This window comes from Rhinolophus hipposideros (assembly GCF_964194185.1).
Source record: "Rhinolophus hipposideros genome assembly, chromosome: 1".
NCBI lineage: Eukaryota > Metazoa > Chordata > Mammalia > Chiroptera > Rhinolophidae > Rhinolophus > Rhinolophus hipposideros.
Genome location: NC_138047.1, coordinates 89,904,434 through 89,931,380, shown reverse-complemented (window position 1 = coordinate 89,931,380; position 26,947 = coordinate 89,904,434). Strand labels below are relative to the sequence as shown.

The following is a 26,947-nucleotide window of genomic DNA, read 5'->3' as shown; positions in this document are numbered from 1 at the left end:
TTCTATAAAGTTTACTGCAAGTATCACCTCTTCTATGGAGCCCTTTCTGACACTCTTCCTTAGCTCTTTGCATATCACCATCTGTATTAGCATACATCAGTGTCACCCTTCTCACTTTTTATTATTTTTGGTTTAAAAATATGGTGGTAATTTTACAAAAAATATTTTACTTCTGTCAGCATGAAATGAATTTGTTATAGCTATTTTCAAATACATTTGCAATTAATTATTTTTAAAGTGTCTTAATTTTAATTTTGAATATGGTGAATGTTAATGATAATATACTTCAAATAAAAACAAAAGCACTTTGGGTCCTCTGCAGTTTTCAAGAATGTAAAGGAGTCCTGAAACTCAAACGTTTGAATACTGCTAGCAAAAGCAGTATCTAGCACAGACTGAATACTCATTGAACATTTTATAAACAAAACGGAATACTCAAATTGATATAATAACCTTCGGTTGCAGACACTATAAATGTCCTGTGTGAAGACATTAGGCTTTCCATAATTTTATAAATTTACTCAATTATTAATCAAGAAAGGTATAAGCAAAATCCACACTAAAACATATATATATTTTTAAAAAGTAAAGTTAGAATATTAATTATGTCAAGTGATTAAAATCTTGTATTAATTAAAGGTAAAATTGTAAGTGACCATTACTCAATGCATTAATCAACAATAAACCAAGTAGTCAGGTATGCGATCAGTTTTTATAAAAAATACATTGGGTCATGCTGGCATAGCTATAAATTATGAGACTTTTAGAGAGAGTAGATTTGTAAAACAATAAAAATTTAAAAGTAAAATTAAGCAAAATATTATATATTTGCTAGTAACTTTATAAATTGTTTTAATGCAACTAAATATTGAAATTTTAATACAATTGTCTGAAAAAGTTATCACAACTCCAGATTTGTATATGGCAACATTCTAATTGTCATTATGAAAATTAATTTTTAGGAAGTAGTGTGTACTATTAAGTAAAATTAATGACTATCTTTAGTTAAACAGAAAAAAAGGATATTTTATAGTTAATCTAGAGTTAAGAAATTGTAAACATCATGTACTAACATTAATACATCATACTTTAAATATATATATATTTAATTGGGATATACATGTCCCAATTAAAATTAGTGTTAGTAGGTAAGGTTTATACTTAAATCCTTTTTACACTATTTTCTAATTTCTTCATCATATAATCATTTTACTAAATGTGGTAGCTGGTAATATTAAACATTTTTACTTAGCTGATTTTTCTTACTATTAACCTATGCAATCAATGCTTTTAAATATTAAGACTACAAACCGTAATACAGGATACTAGATACACACCATTAACACTTAACTAAAGGAGAGCCAGATAGAGGATTAATAACTATTCTTTCATTTTAAATCAATTATAATTCTTATTGATTCAAAAGCTTCAGATGATGCCTACAACAGTTTTTTTTTTTCCCCTGCATTTTGTTTTTTTTCTTCCTTGTGGTCTCAGTAGTTAAGTCCTGACTGATAACCTCATTTAGGGTTTATATGATTGTATGTCTTATACTTTAAAAGTATTCTTTGTTCCTCACTAGCGATATGTGAGTTGGGCTGTGGAATATCTGTGGTAGATCAACTTCCTGAGTACTACAAGAACATGTAGCATTCCTTCCTCTGTCAAGGTTTTCAAATTCCACCTCTCCCTATTGCCACCAGGGCAAATCTTAATCTCATCATGCCACAATTAGCAGGAACAAACAAGCCAGCCTCTTTGCACTCAGCCCTGCCCATACACACAAGGGGCACTAACATATGATTATTAAAATACCCTTTTGCATAACTATCCAACCACTATGAGCAAGGAGAATGAAATAATCTGAACCATGTCATTGCCTGGAGCATTGCCTTGCCAAAGGAATATATGGAACTGTTAATGTTCAGAAGAGCCCTGGGTAAGAATGTGACCGAGACCCAGAGCTAAAATATCTGTTTTTCAGTTGCTACAGAAGGTTTTTTTTTTTCCCCCCAGATGGACCTTACAAATCGGATAAGAAAAACAATACTGTTATCAGGAATGCTTATGCAACATAGGAATGGCCTTTTCTCATATGTCCTTGTACCAGGCACACCACTGCCTAATTCATCTCCCTATATTGTTTGATGTGTCCCTTCTACATATCAAGAGGTGCTCTATGTTCCTCTCACTGCACAGTCTATTCTGGTTGAACTAACTTTCGACTTGCTGGCACTCAACAGCTTCCCTTTCTGCAAAATTGTTTCTTTCTTCCATCTTTTACCCATATCCTACCCCATCTTTAAGAAGCTCCAGTGTCTGTCTTGTCAAAGTTTACTCCTCTTATCGCTTTTAACTTGCAAGCACCAAAGTTTGTCCCTTTTTTTTTTTTCTCACCTAAAGATTGTATTCCTTGGGGATATGAACCAAGCCTTATGCCTTATTCTTCTTTATTACTATGGTTTGACATTGTTCTCTCTGGGCTTGTTTCACTAAACCACACAGCCATTAGTATCAGTATTTTAATAACAGTATTTCCACCTTGATCAGAAAGTTTTCCAAAAACAGAAACTACAAGAGGCAGACTTTACAACAGGCCAAACCCAGAGTATTCTCTATGATATTCTTGTTGTTTCAACTACATGACAGAATTTTTGTCCTTTTGGGAAACCAATCACATAACAAATTCTTTATTGTCAGTTTCACACAATAGAAATCACAAACCATATTTCCATCTACTTCTTATTTTCATGTACCATATGGTGCATTTTCCCTTTTTTATTCAAGTGAAAATCTGGCTCATATCTTTGTTCATAAGCAAATTCCTACCAAATACCCCATTAGTACCAGGGATTATTTTATTATCCTGACCCCTGCCTTTCAAATATGAAAAAAAAAAAAAAACCCACAAAACTTTTATTTTGATTTTCCTTAATCCATAAAGTTCTATTCTCCACACTGTAAATCCCTGACTCTTTAAAATTTCAATTTAATCTTTCTGGTTATGATTCTGTTATTTCATTTATTTATAAACTCAGCTATTTATGAAATAATTTTATATTACTTGTTACATCTTGATAAGTTGTACTGTTAGTGATCTTCTGTGTTTCGTGTACATATATTTATTTTCCAAAGTTTTTCACAAAAAAATATTTTTATAAATATACCTTTGGTTATTTTGTATCTCTCACTGCACTGATCTCCAGGTATATTACCTTATTAATCCGCCCTTCGTAAGGTCAAAGAAAGAATTTACTGAATATAAAATCTGTAGGCTATCAGAAACCCATATACAAAAAAAAAAAGCTGTACTTTATGCACATATTTTAACACAAGTTAAAATCATGTGGATTCTTTTTTTTTTTCTTTCTAGCTTGTGAGACTCCTATGTTTGATTCTTCCAAAGGCAAAACACTGATCCCAAAATAATCACTGAGGAATATTTCAATATAGGAATAATTAGGTTTATTTTTTTTACTCTGATATTGCTGGAGTGTGTAGGTTTTAATTTTGGAAGGGGATTTAAATTTTAAAATATTATGCATAATAACAATTAATACTTTTGAATAAAATACACAATCAAAAATCTATAAGAAGAAAAGCAAAGCTATAAAAAAAATTATATTCAATCACATCAGAAAAAATCAACTTTGCTACTTTGGTTTTGTTTCTTTTAATTCAACAGGCCCAGATACTGCATATGCCTTCAGAATTTTTTTGATGCTAATCTTTTAAGATAACCAATTAATTTCCAAATTTCTCAATTCAAGGGCTGAGTAATACTATTGCCTAAGAATTAGGTTGGGTCATGTTATCTTAAACAGAGTTGATGGCTAATAGTAAGCAATGTGTCAAAGACCAGACGCGTTGAGAAATTGGAAAGTTTTGAGGCACCCTGTCTAAACAGGATTAAGGCAAGACCAAAAGGATTATCATATTCCAAACTCCAACCGTCTTTGTCATAGTTGCTTTCCTAAACATCAGGATTAAAGGTTAGAATCACATTCCGAAGCAAGAATGCATACATGTGTTCACAAGAATCCCTGTCTTTAGAGAAAAATTCAAGAATGTCCAGCCCTTTTGTAAATAATACATTAAGAAATGTATTGGTATTGAGGGTCAAAATATTTTGTTTTTCCACAAAGGAAAACTAATTTCCTCTTACTTACATTTTTTGCAATACTTTTTTTCCTTTTAACTGATTTTTGTATTAAGACTATATTTTTAGAGAAGTTTTGATTCACAACAAAATGGAGAGCGGGCACAGGGATTTCCTTTATACCCCCTGCCTCCACACATGCATAGCCTCCTCCGTGATTGATATAGCCCACCGCGGTGGAATACTTCTTTTTCTCAATAACATATGCATATATTTTGTAAGTTTCCTCTATTATGTATAAATGCTTCTTTAAAGAGTGTAAAAAAATCAATTTTTCATGGGTAGTTTGTGTTTAAATATACACATATAAAGTTTAACATTTCTTTATAAACAAATACTAAAAGCAAAATCTGTAGCTATGTTGGTTTTCAGGTGTGGTATTATTTCATACATTGATATTATTAAAGCAATTAATCACTATTAAAATCCAAATAATTTACTGTTATTAAACATTTTAATTTTGTTTCTTTCCATATAATGCTATATATTTACTTTCTAAAACTTACATATAATCCAGATTAGACCATGTCTACAAAAATGTAAACATGAACTTTTTATAACTTTTATTAGTTTGTCCTCTTGCAGTATATAAGTATTCTACTAAATTTAATTCTTTTTTATTAATTTGAAAACTTGAAGTTGTTTTGATATCAAAACTAGATATCCTTAGGAGAATGTAAAAAGGAAGGTGTGTTGTGAGCCAGTTATATAGCGATTAGATAGAGGCAGAGAGAATAAATGATAATGATCCTACTGCGTGTTGGAGAAAAATACACACACACATACATATTTGGTATTGTTTATCCTATAGTGTTTCATAATGTATTGGAAAAAACTAATCTATACCCACATATCAAAGCCCTGCCTTAAGCTACCCTGTGTAGTCAAAACACAAGAATAAAATGGTAGCTCATTATGTGTTGCAGTCCCCTGTCTCCCTAGACTTGGAAGATTATAGTTGTGAGGATATTCAGATTAACTCCTTTCAAAATATCTAATTTGTTTAAATTATCTTTCAAATCGATCTAGATTTAAAATAAGAAGAAAGAAAACAAGCTCAGGGCTTTTGGAAATTGATTTATTGCCAAGGTCTATGGATGGACACCGTTGTGTAGGGGCTGCTGATTTTCCCTTTACATATTTCCCCATCTCCCTTCCCCAGGTGTTGCTGCCATCACTACCTTTCCCTTCCTTCCCTTTCCTCATGGCAAGACGCATGGAAGAAGAGTGCTGTTAAGGCCTCTCCATTAATCAACAGGTATGGCGGTTCCCATGAAGCAGAGCAGGTGTCCCTCTTCTGCGTTCTCTATTAATAGTCTATCTCTTTTACATTTAGAAGACGAATTTATCCACTACATAAAGCCTACTGATTTGGAAAAAAATGTTCAACCTGAATATATCTTTACATATTTCAGCATGTTCTGCATTTCATAATTCCTTACAGAGTTGTAAATCTGTTTTTTCAATGTAAAGAGCACAGAAGAATTAATGATGTCATTTTCATAGAAAGGTGCTATGCCTTTTTCTCAACTGATTATATGAGAAAGAAAGGGAACTTGTATGCCTGTTTATATATGCCACTTTCAACATTCTTCAAACAATTGTTATATAACATACCTTTGAATAGTATAAAATGGGAATATTTCATGAATTTTAAGTCAAAATGGAATTATTATAACATTTAGATTTCAAAAGTATTGCACAAACTTGTATGCACATGAATTAAAATGCTTACTCATCTGGTTATAGAAAATTAGTTTGAGCCAGTTCAAATAAATCCAAATACACTACAAAGGCATGTCATTCAAATGTGAGAGCTGAATATATGTTAATCGCTTTCTGCAAAACTTTATTTTGTCAACTCAGCGGGTGGGATTTGAGGAAGATGGAGAGGGCTTTTTTCTTTAGCAGTCCCAGGATTACCTCCTTCAGGCTGCTGCATTCTGAAAGGAGCTAGCCCCTCAGGCCTCAAACTCCAGTACAGTCATATACTATAAAATGTAAGCGTTCAGTAATCATAGGGAAACGCCCACATTCTTGATTTCCTTTTTACACTAGAGGAACTGGTCCTCCTAGCTCAAGCAGGGGCTTGTTTTGAGGATGTGTCAGGCTTTGCATTACCTTTGTGTTATCTTGATCTTTGAGACATGTGACTAAAACATTATTTTTGGGCTAAGGAGTTTATTGGCAGATGTCTTAAAAAAACAGTGATTATGTCTGTTGGTGTACATGTGTACGACAGTATTGTTTGTGGTATTCTTTAAAATGATAGCATAATTATGACTTATGTGTGTACAAAAACAGAGCAAACCATTTTGATTTACATGCATTTTCCTTGATGTGACCATTAACCTTTGAAGGCTGGACACTTACTCTTCATTCAGGAATGTGTGGCCTCTTATCTGATAAAGCTTTGAAATCATTGGTTTCCTTTATGACCCTGTTTTACCCACGTTTCTAGTCTCTATATTGTGCTTTTAACCTGGATGCGCACTGTGCTCTGGCCTCTGCACCTTTTTCAGTGGGTATAATCTTTCATGTCACTGGATTCCCTCCATCTGAAGAACATAGTCTGTTGGGAAAACTTTGCAACAATAACAGCAACAAACATGTACTGAGGGTTTACTGTGTGTCGGACACAAGGTTAAGGAGCTTAATCTTCATTTTCTTAATTCATTCACTCAAAGGAAACTCAAGTTGGAAATTATTATTATCCATATCTAATAGATTTTCAGAAAATGAGGCTTGGAGAGATCGAAAGTGGCCAAGATCAGTCTGAACTGACCAAAGTGGGATGTGCCCTATGTAGCTTCTCCTGATCCATCCCAAGCAAAGTTGGGTCTGTTTCACGCTCAGTTTCTAGAGGACACTGATTCCATCTTATATTTTATGAACTATCCTATTCTACAGTGTTTGTTACTCTCTAAATGTTTAACAAATGAATGTATGTTTACAGAACTCATTTATCTCTTTTCACTTTCATATAGACCTGTCCCCTCTTCCATACTTTACTCTGTTTTTAGTCTCCTTCTCTCGTGTCTTTTGACTGTTATTAACTTCACAGATGGCCCAATATATTTGATCATAAATAATAATTCATTTTTTCTCCCAAATGTAAGACCTGCACTTAAAAGCCAAGTAAGTATAAAATAATTACACATGCAGAAAAAAGATAATTTAAAGTTTATAAAATTTATCAAATCTAGTGGTAAAAAAGAAGCATAGATTCGCTTATATTTCATATAGAAAGAAGAAAATTCAACCAAAATGTTTTCCAGGTTTTGAGGGAAAGCAATCCGAGAAATCAGTTTTTACATTATAGGTAAATAAAGGAAATGTGCACCATATAGAAAAAAAGTCTCATCAGTTTACCATACAAGAAAAAAAAAGTAGGGTAGTAGTAAAATACAGACGAGGAAAAGAGGATGAACCATGGAGGAAATACCTTTGAGAAAAAAAGAAACAAAAAGATCTGAAAAAGTGAATAAATAGAAAAGCAATAAAAAATTGAAGGAAACATAATTGAAATCCATGGACACTGAGAGGACTTTAAAATAATATGAAATGAGACTTGGAGGGAAAAAAATCAATGAAGATAGAGAAAAAGAATTTAATTTATGACTTTGTATTTCCTTTATTCTTAGAAAAACCTTTGAGGTAGAATGACTGGAAAGAGAAAGGGCAAGTTAAGATATGTTGATTTGTGTACACTGTATTTTTCTAAGACTTTTTCTGTGGAAACAGTGCTTTTGAGAGCAAGTTACGGGCTTAAGCATTAACTGAGACCTTTGTATTTAGTACTAAAAAGATTGTGCCTAGAGAATACAGTTGAGACAAGTCTTGATGGAAAATTAGGATACAAGTCAAAATATCCCTCCCTACTGCACTCTCTACCAGGGTGACTATAAAATCAATTGGTTTGTTAGTTCTGTGAATATAAGGATCACTTCATATATATTTTCTTTATGTATAGCCCTTGGAGCACAGGACAAATGTTTGCTGTATTAGTCATGGATTTTTTTTTTATTAGACTATTCAACATTTTTATTAATGCCTAGGTTTTTTTAATTTGCCTATTTGAAGATTCGTTACAGATTTAATTTTCTCTGTTTAAGTATCTTTTTTCTTTTTTAAAAAATTTATTGGGGTAATAATTGTTAGTGAGATTACATAGATTTCAGGTGTACAATTCTGTATTATATCATCTATAAATCCCATTGTGTGTTCACCACCCAGAATCAGTTCTCCTTCCATCACCATATATTTGATCCCCTTTACCCTCATTTCCTGCCCCCCACCCCCCTTACCCTCTGGTAACCACTAAACTATTGTCTGGAATTTTAAGACTTGTTAGAGGTATTATGGTCAACCGATCAAGTCTTTAGATTGTGCATGCATTCTCTCATTGCCGTTATAAAGATATCTGCTTGAATAATTGTAGTGACACAAAATTCAGAGGTAGCGCACTATATTTTGGGATAGCTTTAACTTGCTGACTTTTTCTTATATTGAGTCAAAATCTGCCTTCCTGAAACTTGAATCCATTTATCCAGGGTTTGCCCTTTGGGGAAACACAAAATAAGTTCTATTCCTTTTCCAAATGAAAGTACTTCCAAGACCTAAATTCAGACAGACACTCGGTCATGATGTCTAAATACACAATGTCTCTCTATAAGTTATTTTCTGGGTTACAGCCTCAGTCTTCCTAAACAATTTGTTACTTGGTTACAAGTCTTTTTAGCATTAATTTAGTGCTCCCCCCCCACATAAAACAAAGAATTCAGGATGCGCTCCCACAGTTTACGTTCATGTATTTTGAACATAAGTTTGAAAAACCCAAAAAATGAATTTAAATACCTTGAGAGAACAAAAAAAAATGTTTCAGTTTAAAATAGCACTTGGCTTTGATTTAAATTAATACATAATAAAGGTGTGATTTGAATAGTATATAATATAGTATAGTATATACATAAGATAAAGATAAGTATGTACAAAATGGATAAAAAAGATAGAAAAATGAATTATAAAAAATAAAGATAGAAGATGAAAGTAAAATACTTTTCAGTCTTTACTTTTTTATTTTTTAATTGAACACGTATTTTGGTTTGGTTGGTGCCTTAGAAGGATCTTTTCCTAAGAAGCCCATTCACCAGTGTTACAAATTTGGCACTAAATCTAATCCTTACATGGATAATAATATTAGTGGAAGTAAAAGAAAAACAAAACAAAAGCGAAACAAAACAAAAACTATTTTCTCAATGTGAATTAGTGACTTTGATGACTGATAATATGCACTCATATAACAGTATGTTCCATGGAGGTCAAAATTGCACAAAATAAGATTGAAAGGTATGTATAAAGCATGCCCTGTCAGATAAGGACTTTCCCTAATTAAAGTACCTGAAAAGTAAATTCTTCGTTAATGTGAACTCTTCCTAATGCCAAATGCCATCAATGACCCCTGGTGAGTTCTATGTATAAGTGGATTATGGTAACCTCAGAGGCTCTGCACATCTTACTTTCAGTGAGTGCCTACACAGAATAAATTTATGGCCTTTTCTAGAACTGATAAATTTAATTAATTTGCTGGCAGAAAATATCTCTTAGGTCACGTACCTTTTCCCTGACCCTATGCAAGGTTTCCATTTTCAAATGTGCTTCATATATTAGGAACCTATATAATCTTAAAGAATGTCTTCCATATGGTAATTACAGTGCTTGACTTTATATTCTTTAAAGTTCCAGTGCCTATAGTAATTCTCTAATATCGAATGTTGATTTGTAAGTTGCACGAACATATGTTCCCTGTTCTGCTTTTTAAAAATTCAGTTCCCAAAGCAATACCCTTTAGTTATTTGATCATATATATATATATTTTTTTTACATTGATGGATTTGCGTATGTTGAACCATCCTTGTGCCCCTGGGATGAACCCCACTTGGTCGTGATGAATAATATTTTTAATGCATTGTTGTATTCGATTTGCTAGAATTTTGTTTAGGATTTTTGTATCTGTATTCATCAGAGATATTGGTCTGTAGTTCAAGGGTGCGATATTCTTAACAACAGAAAACCATTTTCTAATTTGTCTATCACTGCTATGTGCAACATGTCTAATTTTCTATCTTTCACGCTTTTAGTATTTCACTCTTTTAGTCTTTTAAAAAGAGGGGAATGAAATGCAGGAGATATGGATTGATAACTTAACCACTCAAGACCTCACTTCACTAAAATGAGGGATTTGACTAACTGTTTTTTAAAGTAACTTCTTTCTACAGAATATAGAAGACTAGGAATTTTAGAAATTGGGATTTGTTCTAGATTTGCCAATAAACTATATTCAACCTCCTTGGGACATAGTGTCCTCATATATTAAATATGGAGACCAAGCTAAATCAGGGATATAGTCTTTGTTGATTATTTGTTGAGTTATTTTTCTTTCTGGAACTGTCTCTTGAGAAGGGTTCTGAGAACTTCCTTTGACCCCTTAGCATGCAGTGCCATGATTATGTGATCAATTACCTTTTATGTGTAGGCCTGTTACATAATTTCTAAGAAGGCTTCTAATTCAAAATGGAAAGAAAAAGATGATTATTAACAACTTAAGCTGTCTTTTTTCCCCCTTTTTTGATGTATTTACAGATACATCTTGTTTTTTTGAAATATGTGAATTGTAGAAAATGTTTGCTGCTCGGAGGAAGACAGGTTGAAGAAAATACAGCCATTTGAAATATTTGAAACCCTTTAATACAGAAGAGAGGCATAGGATTTGACTCATTGTTTATGATTTCTGAGAGCAGAACAAATGCCAATAGGCTTAAATGGGAGAAAATTGCTTCCTTATAAGGATAAAGTATCATCTTGAGAAATGCTCAATAAAATGTTCTCAACAGGTAGTCTTTATTTTGAAATCTGTATCACTGAAGTTGTTAAAACTTAGGTTGCATGATAATTTCTCACAACCATTATTAAAGTAACTCATTCATAAGCTAGCAAGTGAGACAAAATGAATTCCAACCCTAGTGGTCTGTGATTCCATGATAATCATCAGACATAATAATAGTGATAATTCAGTACTGGAGTTTGGTGACATACTTCTCAAAGATTTCATTGGACATGATGATTGAAACATTTTAACACAAGTCATCTAACTGTTAACCAATGCCATAGTGTTCTGATAAAGTACTTTTATCTTACCAAAGCTATCCTTCTGAAGAGAAAGTCACTAATTTTCATTTGTGGAACCATCAGTTCTTTTATATCAAGAGACTCTACTTTCTATCCTATCTTTTTGAATGTTCTTTTATTTTTAAATTAATGTATTTTCCAATTACAGTTGACATACAATACTGTAATAGTTTCAGATATACAACATAGTGATTAGACATTTATATACCTTATGAAGTGATCATCTCAATGAGTCTAGTACCCAGCGGACATCATATATAGATATTACAATATTATTGACTGTATTCCTTAGGCTGTAGTTCACATCCCCCTGATTGTTTTTATAATTGGCAATTGTACTTCTCAATCCCTTTGACCTTTTTTACATCCTCAACTCTCCTCCTATCTATCAACCATCAATTTGTTCTCTGAATATATGAGTTTGTCGGTTTTGTTTATTCATTGTTTTTTCAGTTTCCACATAAATGAAATCATCTGATATTTGTCTTCCTCTGTCTGTCTTATTTCCTCTAAGGCCATCCATGTTGTCTCAAAGGGCACAATTTCATTCTTTTTTATGTCTGAGTAATATTCCAATGTAGCTATGCACCACATCTTCTTTATCCAATCATCTATTGATGGACATTAGGGTTCCTTCCATATCTTGGCTGTTGTAAATACTGCTGCAATGAACATAGGGGTGCACACATCTTTTCCAATTAGTGTTTTGGATTTCTTCCAATAGATACTCAGAAGTAGAATTGCTGAGTCATATGACACTTCTGTTTTTAATTTTTTAACTGTTTTCCAGAGTGGCTGCACCAATTTAAAATCCCACCAACAATGCATGGGGGTTCCCTTTCTCCACACTGTTGCCAGCATTTGATTGTTGATTTAATGATAGCCATTCTGAGAGGTGTGAGGTGATATCACATTGTGGTTTTGATTTGTATTTCCCTGATGATTAGTGGCCCTGAACATCTTTTCATATGTCTATTGGCCATATGTATGTCCTCTTTAGAGAAATATCTATTCAGGTCCTCTGCCCACTTTTGAATTGGATTTTGTTTGTTTGTTTTGTTTTTGGTGTTGAGTTGCATGAATTCTTTATACATTTTGATATTAACCCCTTATCAGATGTATCATTGGTGAATATCTTCTCCCATTCAATAGATTGTGTTTGCATTTTGTTGATGGTTTCCTCCATTGTGCAAAAACTCTTTAGTTTGATGTAGTTCCATTTATTTTTTCTTTTGTTTCCTTTGCCTAAGGAGACATATCAAAATATATAGAGAGATAGATGATAGATAGATAGATAGATAGATAGATAGATAGATAGATAGATAGAGATATACGATATAGATATATAGATATAGGTATACATTGCTAAGAGCAATGTCAAAGAGTTTGTGGCCTCTGTTTAGTTCTAGGAGTTTTATGGTTCCAGGTGTTACATTTAAGTCTTTAATCCATTTTGAGTTTATTTTTATATATGGTGTAAGACAGTTGTCTAGTTTACTTATTATTTTTAGCAAGTATCTATCCAGTTTTCCCAGTACCATTTATTGAAGAGACTGACTTTAACCCCATTAAATATTCTTGCTTCCCTTGTTATAGATTAATTGACAATATAGGCATGAGTTCATTAATATTTCTGGGCTCTCTATTCTGTTTCATTGATCTTTTTATGTCAGTATCATGCGGTTTTTATTACTATAGCCTTATAGTATAGTGTGATATCAGGTAGCATGATATCTCCAACTGTGTTCTTTTTTCTCAAGATTGCTGTAGCTCTTTGGGGTCTTTTGTGGTTCTGTATAAATTTTAGGATTATTAGGTCTGGTTCTGTGAAAATTGCCATTGGCAATTTTATAGAAATTGCATTGACTCTGTAGACTGCTTTGGATAGTATGGACATTTTAATGATGTTAATTCTTATCCATGAGCACAGTATATCCTCCCATTAATTTGTCTTTGTCAATGTTTTATAGGTCTTTTAGCTCTTCAGTTAAATTTATCCCTAGATATTTTATTCTTTTTGAATGTTATTTTTACTTCAGTATAACTGACTAAATGAAAAGTTGTAATAAATATGATTTGCAAAAATAACTTATTGATTAATTGTTTCAACTTATTAAGATGTGGAACATAAAGCATTCAGATAGAATCATCCATTATTTTCTCTGGGAGAGATTTTGAAAATTTCTTTTCAAATTAAGTTTTATTTTTTTAATTAACTTTTTCAAGGTCATTCAGTTACTGAGAGATCTATGATCCAGATTTCCTTAATTCCAGTCCAGGGTAACCAAACTTACTGCAGTTGCTTGCTTGAAAGAAAAGATCTTGGTGAGTTGACACTTTCTTTTGTGTGTCTGTATGCACTACTTATCTTGAATCATCAGGATGAAATAGGAAAGCAAACAATTTTATTATAAGAAACAGAAAAACACTGATGTGCTCCTGGAGCAACATGAAAGTCGGCATCCCTTTGTCAAGTTTGACATTACATTCTTTGTAACCGACTAGGAACTTCTGTCAGAAGTGAAACCAGTCAAGGATATATTCCAACTTAAAATCAGGATCTGCATAATATGATCTTATCACCACCATCTTGTTGCTGGGGACACCACAGTATGCAGTATCCCACAGTTTACACTGAAAAAAGCCGAACAAGCAAGTTACCAAAGATCTCCAATCATAAGCATTAACCAGACTCAACCATCATTATGCAAGCTTACCTGTCTACTCTCATCAGGACAACAAGCATCAATTAAATAAATAGAATGTCTGATTATGAAGGGAATTGTTAAAATGGGCATATTAGCAGGTTGTTTAAGATATCAGATAATTGATGGGGGGAAAATGTCTCTAGACACCATAGTGCATATTGCTCAGGATTCAATTCTCTGTGATCTTTGTTGAATACAGAAACATGATAAGCCAATGTGTTCACGTAGTGAAGAAAATGCAGGAAAATATTTTTAAAACAACAAAGAAATGTAGATCTAGTTTTAAAATTATCCCACATTAGTGACGATAATGGACAATTTGTCCATAATGCTAAAGTTGTATTGATTTCTGTATTTACAATGAGGAAAACAAAAATGAGGTTGAGAGGGCTGATCATTTTACAAAGATGTTTTGGATAATTTATTTTTAATTTATTTTTTCCGATAAAGCACTATGCTATCAATGACTTTTTTCTTATTTTTAAAATGATTATCAAAAAAAAGACATTGCATATTATGTCTTTAACTATGTGATGTAAGCAGGTTTTGCATAGTAAGTATTTTTTCACATATATCTATAATGCATTTTCTTCCAGGGGAAGAAACTGGGTAAAGTTCCAATTTACCATGGAAATCAATAGAAAAGTAACTTTCAGCAAACACATTAACTTTCTTTACTGCAAACTCTGCGTGATCACATTAAGTTAGGGAAGAATATCCCTAACTAAAACAAATATTTTGGCTTAAGTAGGAGTGAGAAAAAAATCAGGAATCATGTTTTGCAAACTTGAACTTAGGAAAATTGTGGTTAGAACTTAGAGACTGAAAATATATGCTTAACTGGGATAGGTAGAGTGTTGGTACCATGAGAAAGTAAAGAGAGAAGGAGATCAATTAAAACTAGGCAGAACAAACTACGTTGTGCATGGAAAGGATCAGTGATGAAAGACATTACAGTTTTTAAAATGCAATAAACCTTTAGTCAATTGGTTTATTTGTTTCTTGCATGACAAGACATGCTGGTGGAATGGGTACACAGGAAATTAACAGTGAAGGCGATAATAAACTAGTAGCACCCTGCCAAGCCTACTCAAGGGTCCTTCTCTGATGTCTCATATGGTTACCTGGGCAGATAGGCTCTTCTTACATTTCCAGAATCTATGTCATAGATATGTGAATGTTATGTAAACATAGCAACATATCAAATACTTATGAAAGAATACAAATCTATTTGTGACCATCTAGACTGTTAACAGTAGTATCAGGATGTTATATTTCACAATATACATTCATATATATTTAAAACTATAATTCATTACTTTCTGACTTAAAGAGTAACTTTAAAAATTAAATATATTTTATGTAACAAAAGTATCCTTTTAACAAACCTTGTCTAATTTTTATAAGAATTTGGTTTAAGTCATGCCAAAAAGTAACACACAAAAAAACACCTTCATGTATTTTTTGACAAGTGCTTTAAAGTTCTAGTGATGTTTTAACAAAATAAATTACTTCAATCAGGAAGTGAAATGATTTATAACTGGAACACATGATTATACGACAGCATAGTACTTCTTTTTTGACTTTTGCTTATTTTTTTTTTTAAATTTATTGGGGTGACAACTGTTAGTGAAATTACATCGATTCCAGGTGTACAATTCTGTATTACGTCATCTGTAAATCCCATTGTGTATTCACCACTCAGAGTCAGTTCTCCTTCCATCACCATATATTTGATCCCCCTTACCCTCATCATCCACCCTTACCCTCTGGTAACCACTAAACTATTGTCTGTGTCTATGAGTTTTTGTTTCTCATTTGTTGTCTTGTTCTTTTGTTGTTTTTGGTGTATATACCACATATCAGTGAAATCATAAGGTTCTCTGCTTTTTCTGTGTGACTTATTTCGCTTAGAATTATACTCTCAAGAATACTTTTAAAATATATAGCATTTTTTCTCTTCCTTTAAGAACTAATTTTAACAATTATCTAATTTAATCAAGAACACGTATTCTAATAATTTTATACAATAAATCATTGCTATCTAATTATAATTACTAAGTAGATATAATTTGCCAAACATAGTTATTTTCCAGCCATTTTATTTTAATGTAACTGATAAATGAAAATGAACAATACTTCAGGAGATATCAATTGTTTAAATATTGGTTGTTTTCTATAGGGGAGAAAAAAAAGACTGCTTATTTTTCAATAGTGTGGGGTTCAAAGCACTAGATTAACAAAATTAAATGGTTCAGAAAGTTTTAAAAAAATGATGAATCTTCTAGAATTTGATATAAATATCATTAACATTTTCCAAAAATGTCATTGTTCAGGCATTGCAGTGATGCTTTAATATACGGTTAAGTTTTACCTCCAATAGTAGTTTATTTATTAAATTCAGTAATGAGAATTACTATATTTTAGAATCTTGCTCATAAGTTGAGGGGCACTAAAAGGAACAATTTTAGCAATACGAAGGGCTTTTTTTAAGCCAAGGATTTGTTATAAATAACTGAAAAATTTCAGTGGTTTGCTCTAAGGAAATATATGATATACACAACATTGTTAGTAATTAAATTGATGAAATATTTTCAGGGTGCTCATAAACTCCAAATTTCAGAGACATAAATTATTCTTATTGGGTGAGTGATGTCTTTTTAGGAAAAAGTAGAATTAAATATCATAACTGTTCATTGATAAGCATTTTTGGGAAAAGAAAATGATACACTATTATTATTGTTATGAACTTTACTTTGACATGACTACAGTTTATATGAAAACACGTTTCCTATATTTGCATGAATATTATATATCTAACAAAAATGTGTACATTATATATTCTTCCAGAAGTCAGATGACACTAAATCAATTTCAAGTGTTTGTGGGTTACTTTATTCCTATGACCCTAGCCAGTCAGGATTTACTTTGTTGATAATGAAACTCTTAGACAATTAAACTGAAAATGAAAGTTGCCTTTTACCTCAAATGGTTTATAGTGCTAAAATTGTGTGCCCTCATCTATTTTATTAAGTGGCTATTTATTTATCTCTTTACCTTTGAATAAATAATTAAGAGTGTCCATTTTATTTACTACAAGTCCTAAATGAAAGGAGATATAGAGTTAATCAATGAGTAATTGGCTGGCAGAGCAAAGCACTTACACTGAATTGTTATCTGTTAAATTTTGGTAGTCTAACCATTCCATGTTCTATTTTCTCACCTGTAAAATAACAGCGTAATAACATAGATTAAGCTCCCAATAGTTCCTGCAGGCATTATACAGATGGTTTTAAATAGAAAGGAAGTGAAGGAGAATGGATGGAAGGAAGGGAAAAAAGAAGGAAAAAGGAAGAAAAGGAAGGAAGGAAGGAAGGAAGGAAGGAAGGAAGGAAGGAAGGAAGGAAGGAAGGAAGGAAAGAAAGAAAGAAAAGAGGAAGGAAGGGAGGGAGAGAGGAGGAAGGAAAGAGAGAGGGAAGGAGGGAGGGTCATGTAACAGGGCATTATGCAGACACACTGGTGAACCAGGCAGTTTACAAATGGGCCAAACATTGCCCTGCAGCATTACTTCCTATGATTACCTGTAGGTGGAACTCCTTTGGCATAGCCACTTGTTTGGGACAATCTTATGTAATGGCCACAGAAAAGATCTGGTGAAGAAATTACAAGTTCTAAATTTCATGCTAAGGGTTAGAGGACCAATTCTTACACAGAAGATTGCTTTATTCAGGACAAGACAAAATGATTCAAGTGTGGAACTGTTGAATGACAAATAATTTGCCAATAGAGATAAACAGAAAAATATATAAAACGAGACTGTAAATTAGATGAGAACTGTATTCACGTGATTTTACACAACATAAAATGAGAAACTAATAGTAAGTAATAACATAAATGCGACGAAAATATCTATCTCTACTGAGTTGAGGAAATGGGAAATACAATTTGTTTTTAAAATGTTTTACTCTGAGTCAACTTAGTTCTCTTTTTGAATACAGAATTTCAACATTAGAGTTTAATTCTGTTAAAGAGTCTAGGTGAGTAAATTATATGAGTTAAGAAAAAATAAGTAATAGTTATTATTTTACATTGAAATGAGAATCTAGGGCTTTGTAGGTCTTAAACATGGACTATTTTTCTCTTTCAACAGGTCTTCTCTTCTCATATGAATAGAGTCACTTATTTTTTTTATGGGGACATGCATAAAACATTTACTATATTCTTAATGACACTTTAAAATTAATGTTTTCATTCATATTTTATCTTATTCAAAAATGATTTAAAGTGGCTTATAAAATGTATTATAAAACATGACATCTAGTCATGATTTTATTGTGACTGAAACATATCTAAGTCTACTGAACACACAGCCTTCTTCCCATCCTCCCACCTCACCCATGTACATTTTTGCTATTCAAAAATGTAACCTTGGTGTTTACTTACCCAATAAGATTGTTGTCAATTGATATGGAATACCCTTGCATAAAACATATCTATTGATTTTCTGACCTTACCATCTCATTGTTTGCACTGCCATCTTTCTGCTGCAGACAGAACCAAACCAATTCCCCTATCCCACTAGATATGGATAAGCTGCCTGCTGCTGCTTTGGTCAAACAGAACATGCCCATAGGGTATTGTTTCAAATTTCACCTCAATAACTTGAAAGCATTTCCTCTGACCTAACTAATCTCCCTCACTCACCTTTCTCCCCACAAAGTAATCTGCTTTCCAGTGTTGGTAATCTACCTCTTGCTTTCCTCAATCAATACTCACATTTATTTGGTAAACCTCTTCTATGCTTGACATAAGCAATAACAGAACTCAGATGAGCCACTGCACATTAGTTTGGAATGACTGGACTTCGTCTTGGAGAAACAAACTATTTGAGCTGGATACATTCTTACAATTGAAAGACTATTAAGATCTTAAAACAGGGATATAATAATTTAAAACATATAAAGGGATATAAAGTAGTTTAAAATGTATATAATAAACAGATCTCTCTGATAGAATTTCAGGAAGTATGACAAAACAATGGGGCAATTTCTGTCATTATAAAAAGGGAGTTATTGCATCAAAGATGTATGCCAAGGGACATTAGCTAGATTTGCTCAGTTTGAAATAAAATATTCTTAAATTATTAGAACTCAAATTACTAAAAAAAGAAAAAACTGCGAGATGTGTATGTGTGTGTCTGTGTGTGTGTGTGTGTGTGTACACTCTTGCATGTGTGTGTTTTCAATTGAGGTAGAAAGATGGTCAATTAAGTATCGTCATTCTATAAGTGGGAGTGAGAGTGAGAGTGAAAGTGGGAAAGCTTACTGAGCTTGCAGTAAGAGTCTTGACTTTATATTAGCACAGTATTTATCTGGTAGTTGGCCCACTTGTTCATTATTTCTGCTGAAGTGACAACTCAGCTGGGCTACCACCATAAAGGTATAAGCCCGTGGATCAAGTTGTATTATTACCAATGTTCTAATCAGCTTAGGTACTCTTACCACTTACATTTCAGGTATTTACCAATCATGGGAAGTGTGGGAAGTAGGTTATATTACAGCTGTTGTCTGGGTGAGAAACACAGAAGAGGTGCGCCATTGGTCCACTATTGAAACCATAATATGAAACTCAAACCTTGGCTAATGGGAGCTATAATCAGGAAGATCTGATAGCGGCTGACTCACAGATTCCTCTGGCTTATGGCCCAAATCTAGTCAATCAAAAATAAGGCTTCTAAGTATAAAATATCATGCCATATGTTGACTAAGCATATGTTTTAAGGCTTAAAAGTCATTAGAGATTTCATATTCCTTTCTAAATTTTCTAAGTTGCATTTCCAAGTTGCTTTTCCTAAATAATATTATTTTCTCAGTTTTTGTATTTATTGCTTCTATTGATATTGGAGATCCCTAAATTGTGAAGAAGTTTTACCACTTCTTGGTGCTTGTTTAAGGCCAAATAATAGATTTGCATTGTTATACTATAATGTGACTTTACAAAAGTGGTGGTAACTAATTTCATCTAACATAATAATAGCATCAAGTACTTCCTTTGTGCCCAATCCTGTGGTAGGTGCTAAACCAAATTTATAGAATTTAATGTGTTGCTTATATTGTTTTTGTCTTTCTTTCTTTCCCTGTCTCATTGCAAATGGGGTGGCTGCATATTCCTGTGTTTGTCACAATTCATAGATAGAAAACAGTATGTGCAGTCCATTTTAGGATATATGATACCTGCCAAATCTGAGTGGAATGTCAGAAAGGAGAAAAAGAAAAAACAGCGCAACCAAACAAAACTACCCTTTTCTCATTTCCAAAATAATTATTCAGGTTTGTGGAAATGTTGACATGAGTTAAAATCTTTTTCAAGTCTGCCAACCAGACTTCATTCAGAAGATCATTCTGAGCCTTATGGATTGTGACAATATCAAATGGGCCATATTTTTACATGGATGAACCATTCCAGGACTCTTTGTACGATATATTAGACACAACCATATTATCATCCCATTTAAAATACATGTCTTATCTTTCTCCCTTGATATATCTTCAGTCAATGCATGTATTTTGGCTTTATAAGAATTTATTTTTCCTTCATTTTCAACTAACATTAAATTGTCTGCACATTATCTTATCCCAATAATGGTGTAAAGCAGAGTCTGCCCCGTGCTTCAGAGTTCATTTTTTTTGGTGAATGTCTCATGCACAGCGTTAGTTTGCCATAAGGGAAATGACAAGGTTTATTAAGTCCTTTCAGTGGCAATAGTTATATTTACTTGGGGACTTATTGCATTTCATTTTTCATATCTTTGCATATGAGAACCTCAAATATACTTCTTTTCTTATCTCTCTGGGGTTAGAAGATATAGCATCGGAAGATGTGCGGCTGCAGAACTTTGGACAACCAAAGTGGCAGTATTAGGAACACCAGCATGTCATAGATGAAAGTGGAATTGTTCTACATGCATTTCCACTCACTTAGGCAATTCACATGCAAACTAGAAAGCCCTTTCCCATTTCCACATTTTAAAAATGAACTGCTTAGTTTTTTTTCTTTTTTTTTTTTTTCCCCTTAATGCTATTCCCAATTGTGAAAAGGAAAGAGGCACTCACCATCCCATTGCCTAAAATGCCCTTTCAAGGAACATGAAAGATATTCAGGGAATTATTGCTATAGATTTTGCTTAAGTGCTTATTTTTTAAATTTATATCTGTGCCATGTTTTTTGGCACAAAGGACTTGAGGCTTTCTCTACGATCCATAATAAATGAAAAATGTTAATTAACTTACATCCACTTATTTATTTATTTTTTTATTAGTTTCAGGTGCACAAGACAAAGTAATACTTCGACGTTCATCAGTTATATCCCTCACACTGTGGACCCCCCTCCCCCCTTCCACTATCCCTCCTTCATCGCACCGAGCCATCACATTATATATATATAAAATTATAGTTGGCATTCATTATTGTTCAGCTTCAGGTGTACAGTACATTGATCAAGCATCTACATCTTCCCTGAGGTGGTCTCCCAAATGGGACATGTGTCCATCAGATACCCTACAAAATCTTTACAGCATTATTGATTACGTTGCCCAAATTATTTTTCAAAAACCCTGAGGCCATTTTGTGGTAACCGACTGTTTTCTAATCCCCTCACCTTTCCCCTTATCTCCACCCCCCCCACCCGTCTAACAACCCTCAGTTTTTCCTCTTTGTCCCCAAACCTGTTTCTGATTAGTTCATTCACTTATTCTTTTCTTTAGATTACGCATATAAGTGAGATCATATGGTACTTGTCTTTCTTTTTCTGACTTATTTCGCTTCACATAATGTTCTCTAGATCCATCCATGTTGGTGCAAATGGTAAGATTTCTTTTTTCTTTATGGCTGCGTAATACTCCATTGTATAAATGTACCACAGTTTCTTTCTCCAGTCATCTACTGATGGGCATTTTGGTTGTTTCCATATCTTGGCTATTGTGTAAAGTGCTGCAATAAACATAGGAGTGCATACATATTTTTGAATTGGAGTTTTGGATTTCTCCAGATAGATGCCTAGGAGTGGAATTACTGGATCATAGGGTAGTTCCATTTTCAGATTTCTGAGATACCTCCATACTGTTTTCCATAGTGGCTGCACCAATCTGCAATCCCACCAACAGTGCACAAGTGTTCCCTTTTCTCTACATCCGCGCCAGCATTTGTTGTTTGTTGATTTATTGATGATAGCCATTTTGACTGGGGTGAGGTGGTATCTCATTGTGGTTTTTATTTGCATTTCTCTGATGGTTAGTGAGGTTGAGCATTTCTTCATATGTCTGTTTGCCATCTGTATGTCCTTTTTAGAAAAATGTCTCTTCATGTCTTCTGCCCATTTTTTAATTGGGTTGTTTGTTTTTTTACATCCACTTATTTTAAATTCAACAACTCTTTGTTTTTTGTTGGTTTGTATTCTATTATGATTTGTAATACTTGTGTGGTATATTGAGTAGGTGATTTTTAAGGTACAGTCTTTTATATTTTAATTACATATGAGTTTGTGTACAATAATAGAATATGATAGATATGTTCTGCAATGTAAATGTATGTTTGATGATCTTGACTCACAATGGGGAGACGAAGTAATTTGGATAAGACAAAGCATGCAGGTATATGAATTGATTAAGTATTTTGTGTTTCCATAATTCTAATTACATAGGATGACGTCTTTAAAATTAGTGGCTAATTTTTGGGAAAAACAAGAAATTTAATTTTTCCCCAGCCTTTTCAAAGTGCAATGAGTTACTGTTATCAAAATAATTTTATTTTAAATGTGTCTGACTAGAGTATTTTATCAAGCCACTGCTTTTTCCTGAGACATTTCCTCTGTAGATCACATGGTAAGATAGCAAATCACTTTTCACCAGTCATGCAAAGCAAAAGACATTCAAAATTCTAAGCATTTATCTCTCAGGAGAGATGTTACCTCATGTTGTTGAATATTCCTACACAAATTAGGTTTATTCCTCATTCTATACCAGCACTGAAAGAAATTAAAGAAAAAAAAAGTGCAAACCTTGCCTTCTGGAGATGGTCATGTTAAATATTTTGTTTTCTTGCATCTGTATTTTTCCATCAAGAACAAAATAATCTTTGAAGTTGCATGAAACTTCAAGATGAAAATTTTAAAGAAGGGAAAGAAAGTATTATTTTCCTAAGTTTGGAAATAGCCACAGCCAAATTATTATGAGTAATCATCAAGCAATACCCAGACAGGATGGCCGTTTGCATCCAAAAGTATTTCTGTGGAGAAAAAAAATGCAATTTTCCCTTGGAATCTTTTAAGATAATTAATTTTCTGTGCGTGCAGATGATTTAAGTGGATAACCTGGCCTTGTTAAGCATGTATGCTGTTTCTGACCATCAACATTATAACTCATCAGACTTGCCAAAGCAAGAGCTGTTTAAATCAAAAGATTTTCATTTCGGAGCTCTGACTGCTGCTAGCTAGATGTCAGAGCTTGGAAGATACTCGCTAAGTAATTGTAAAGCACTGTTCTCCAATCAGCATATATTATTGCAGGCGAGACCTAACACCATCAGAATTTCTATTGAAGTTATAACTCAGTCATTTAAATTGTGCATCCTACATACATAAATGTCTCTACTGGATAAAACATGTTACTTTCTCCCCCTTTCATGTTGATATTCAGCACAAAAATACACTCTTTTGAGTTTTCTAGTTACTCATTGAATAATTGTCATTGTTTTTGTGGCAGGATTTAATTAATATCAATAAAGTGTTTTGTGACTGTTCTAATGTTAGCCCCCAAATGCACGCAGTTAACTCTTAAAGGACAGAGGAAATTGGGGTCTTGTTTTTGTTTACAAAAGGAGTGGGGTATTGATTAAGCAGGGTTTTTTGGTTTTGTTCTTTTGGATTTTTTTGCCTCCAAATTTCAAGAGAAGCTAGAAGTAGAAAATCATGTATAGAATCTTCATCAACTTTCACCCAAAGGTTCCATATTATTAGCAGCTGAAAAAGAAGCGGAGACACACTATATCGAGACTTGGTTGTATTACAAATAGGGAGCAAAAAGTTCTCTGAGACCATGCAACAAATTACTGTTACAGCTAAAATAAAAGTCAAGGTTATCAAAATTGCTTTCAAGGACAAAATCCTATTATTCTTGTGAGAGAACATAATTTAGTAAGAAGAGCATCAAAATGGGAACTAAGAACCTCCATTTTAATCCTTCTTAGCAAATAAACCAGACAATCTATCAGCCTCCTTGTCCCTTAATTTCCATATTGTGAAACAATGGAATGGGCTAAAGACTTTTAAAAGCCCATCTACTTTTAAATTTTATTTTTCTTCTATATGTTGAATATTTTTAAATTTGCCAATATAAATAAAATGTGGATATTTAAAGTAAAAACAATTTATCTTAAATGTTATAATAAATTTAAAGCTATTTTAAATCCATATAAGGATTGTGGCTAAGAAGAATGTTGATTGTAAGAAGGGAAAGCAATGACTGACATTACAAAAAGAAAAAAAAGAAAAAACTAAGTCATAAATACAATTGATTTTTATCGTCTTGCTTTTTGATTTTGTTTGAATTGTAATTTCAGACTGTACTTTCAAAACTAATCATAAAAGAGCCTAATAGCTAGCAATAGATATTTTCTAAAATTGGGACAAATATAATTTCCCACACATTTACAATCAAGCAATTCTTAGAGTTTATATTATTCTCTTCAATGGACAGTCTGCGTACGATGTCTTTCTGACTTTGCTCTCTTTGTTTAAAATTATAGTTTATACTTGTACAAGAAAACTACACTGACTGACTGGCAGAAAATATAGACAATTGTATAATCTGAAGTACACATTGAAGAATAAAAGCATTGAGTCCTATAGAAGCTCGTAAACTCTTAAAGGTATTCCTATATATTCTTCTCTCTCATATATATATATATATATATATATATATACACACACACACACACATATATATATACATATATATACCCACACACGCACACATATACATATATACATATATATACATACATACTCACATACTCACATACTCACTATATATTATATATAAACATATGTATTACATGTTATATATGCACTCAAACTGAGCCTTTTGCAATGATACTGAACATAAATACATTAATAAATGCTAGCATTTACAACCAGTTTGTTTGAGTAGTGTTTCCCAAAAACAGCCAAACCATACAATTTACGAAATGAGGCAGCCATATCCTCTGAGTTCAAAACGTTAGTGTCAAATCTATAGGACTCTTCTCAAGGAAAGCCCATTGTTGCAGACTTTCTCACAGCTCAGAGCTATTATCACTCAGAGAAGCCATACTCTGTATATCTGACTCTTGCATTAGACTAACAATTGTGTGAGTAAAGGGACCACATCTGGTTCACTAACAAATCAGTGTCTCATACTTAGACAGTTTCAATATACATTCAAGGAATAGACGTGTTTTCCTGATTTTATTAAAAATGTGCCCTTAAAGGGCCAGCCCGGTGTCTCAGGCGGTTAGAGCGCCATGCTCCTAACTCCGAAGGCTGCCAGTTCAATTCCCACATGGGCCAGTGGGCTCTCAACCACAAGGTTGCCAGTCTAATTCCTCGACTCCCTCACGGTATGATGGGCAGCTCCCCTTGCAACTAAGATTGAACACGGCTCCTTGAGCTGAGCTGCCGCTGAGTTCCCGGATGTCTCAGTTGGTTGCAATGTGTCCTCTCAACCACAAGGTTGCCGGTTCGACTCCCACAAGGGATGGTGGGCTGTGCCCCCAGCAACTAGAAAACAGCAACTGGACCTGGAGCTGAGCTGCACCCTCCACAACTAAGACTGAAAGGACAACAACTTGACTTGGAAAAAAAAAAAGTCCTGGAAGTACACACTGTTCCCCAATAAAGTCCTGTTCCCCTTCCCCAATAAAATCTTATAAAAAAAATATGCCCTTAGAAATCAAATACCAGACACAAGAACATTTCTCTACATAGTCTCTACTGTTCCTCTTTGACTTTATTTGTTTTGCAAATATTTGTTGAGTCCATACTCCATTCTGTACTGTTCAGCCTCCAGGAAGAAAAAAGATTAACCATACGAGTCCTTTCCCTGTACAAATTTAGGATTCAGTGAGAAGAAGAACATAAATGTTGCTAATAGAAAAAATGTGATCATAAATGTATAAAAATGATATTATAGCAGAGTAAAAATATCACAGGACAACTCAGCCTCAGGCCAGAGTTGGAAACTTTTTGTGGGAGAGCACATGAGCAGAATCTCTTTGCATCTTTCCTACATTAGTCTCCTAAAAAAAAAAAAAAATCTCAAAACCTCATTCTTCTCACACATAACCTTCTACTCACATAATTGTGCATCCTTTTTTTCACAAAGAATAAATTTATTTTTTTAATCAGGAAGTTTGAAAGGATAGTTAAGTTCACTCGCCAGTTATTTTGAATCCAGCTTTAATAAAGAACTGCCTACCAGTTATTAGTTTATACATCTTTGTGTAAACAAGAATGTTACCTGGGTTAAAATAATTCTCATTAAATGTAGGAAAACTTAAAATGGCATATCATCGTCAGTAGTGATGTAAGACAACTCCAGATTTCTCAAGTATGCGTGGGCCTGTGTACTTCTGTGTTTCTTTTGCCCTATTACAGTTTTCTTTATATTTTGGACAACTCCTTTTCATACAGTAACATTCACAAATACCATCTCTTTCCACACACTTATGTAACAGCTCCAGGATCTTGCATGAAATGATAATCTCTCCTTCTCTTTATAACATTTGGTATGCATCTCGGTCAGAGGATATTTACTGAGAGACTGTTTTGTTTAAAGCACTGTGCCAAGAACAAAGAGTC

The 26,947-nt window shown here is 33.2% G+C and overlaps 1 protein-coding gene across 5 annotated transcripts in view; it reads left to right on the top strand.

Annotated features, from left to right (window-relative positions):
* Positions 1 to 26,947, top strand: part of PCDH7 (protocadherin 7) — a 409,833-nt gene that overhangs the window by 208,862 nt on the left and 174,024 nt on the right. Inside the window, exon 3 of one of the 5 annotated variants that reach the window (XM_081056070.1) lies at positions 5,322 to 5,417. The exons of the other annotated variants lie outside the window; for them this stretch is intronic. Coding sequence (XP_080912196.1) covers positions 5,322 to 5,410 — 89 coding nt within the window. The 3' untranslated portion in view covers positions 5,411 to 5,417. The remainder of the gene's footprint in view (positions 1 to 5,321; positions 5,418 to 26,947) is intronic. 5 annotated transcript variants of the gene reach the window in all.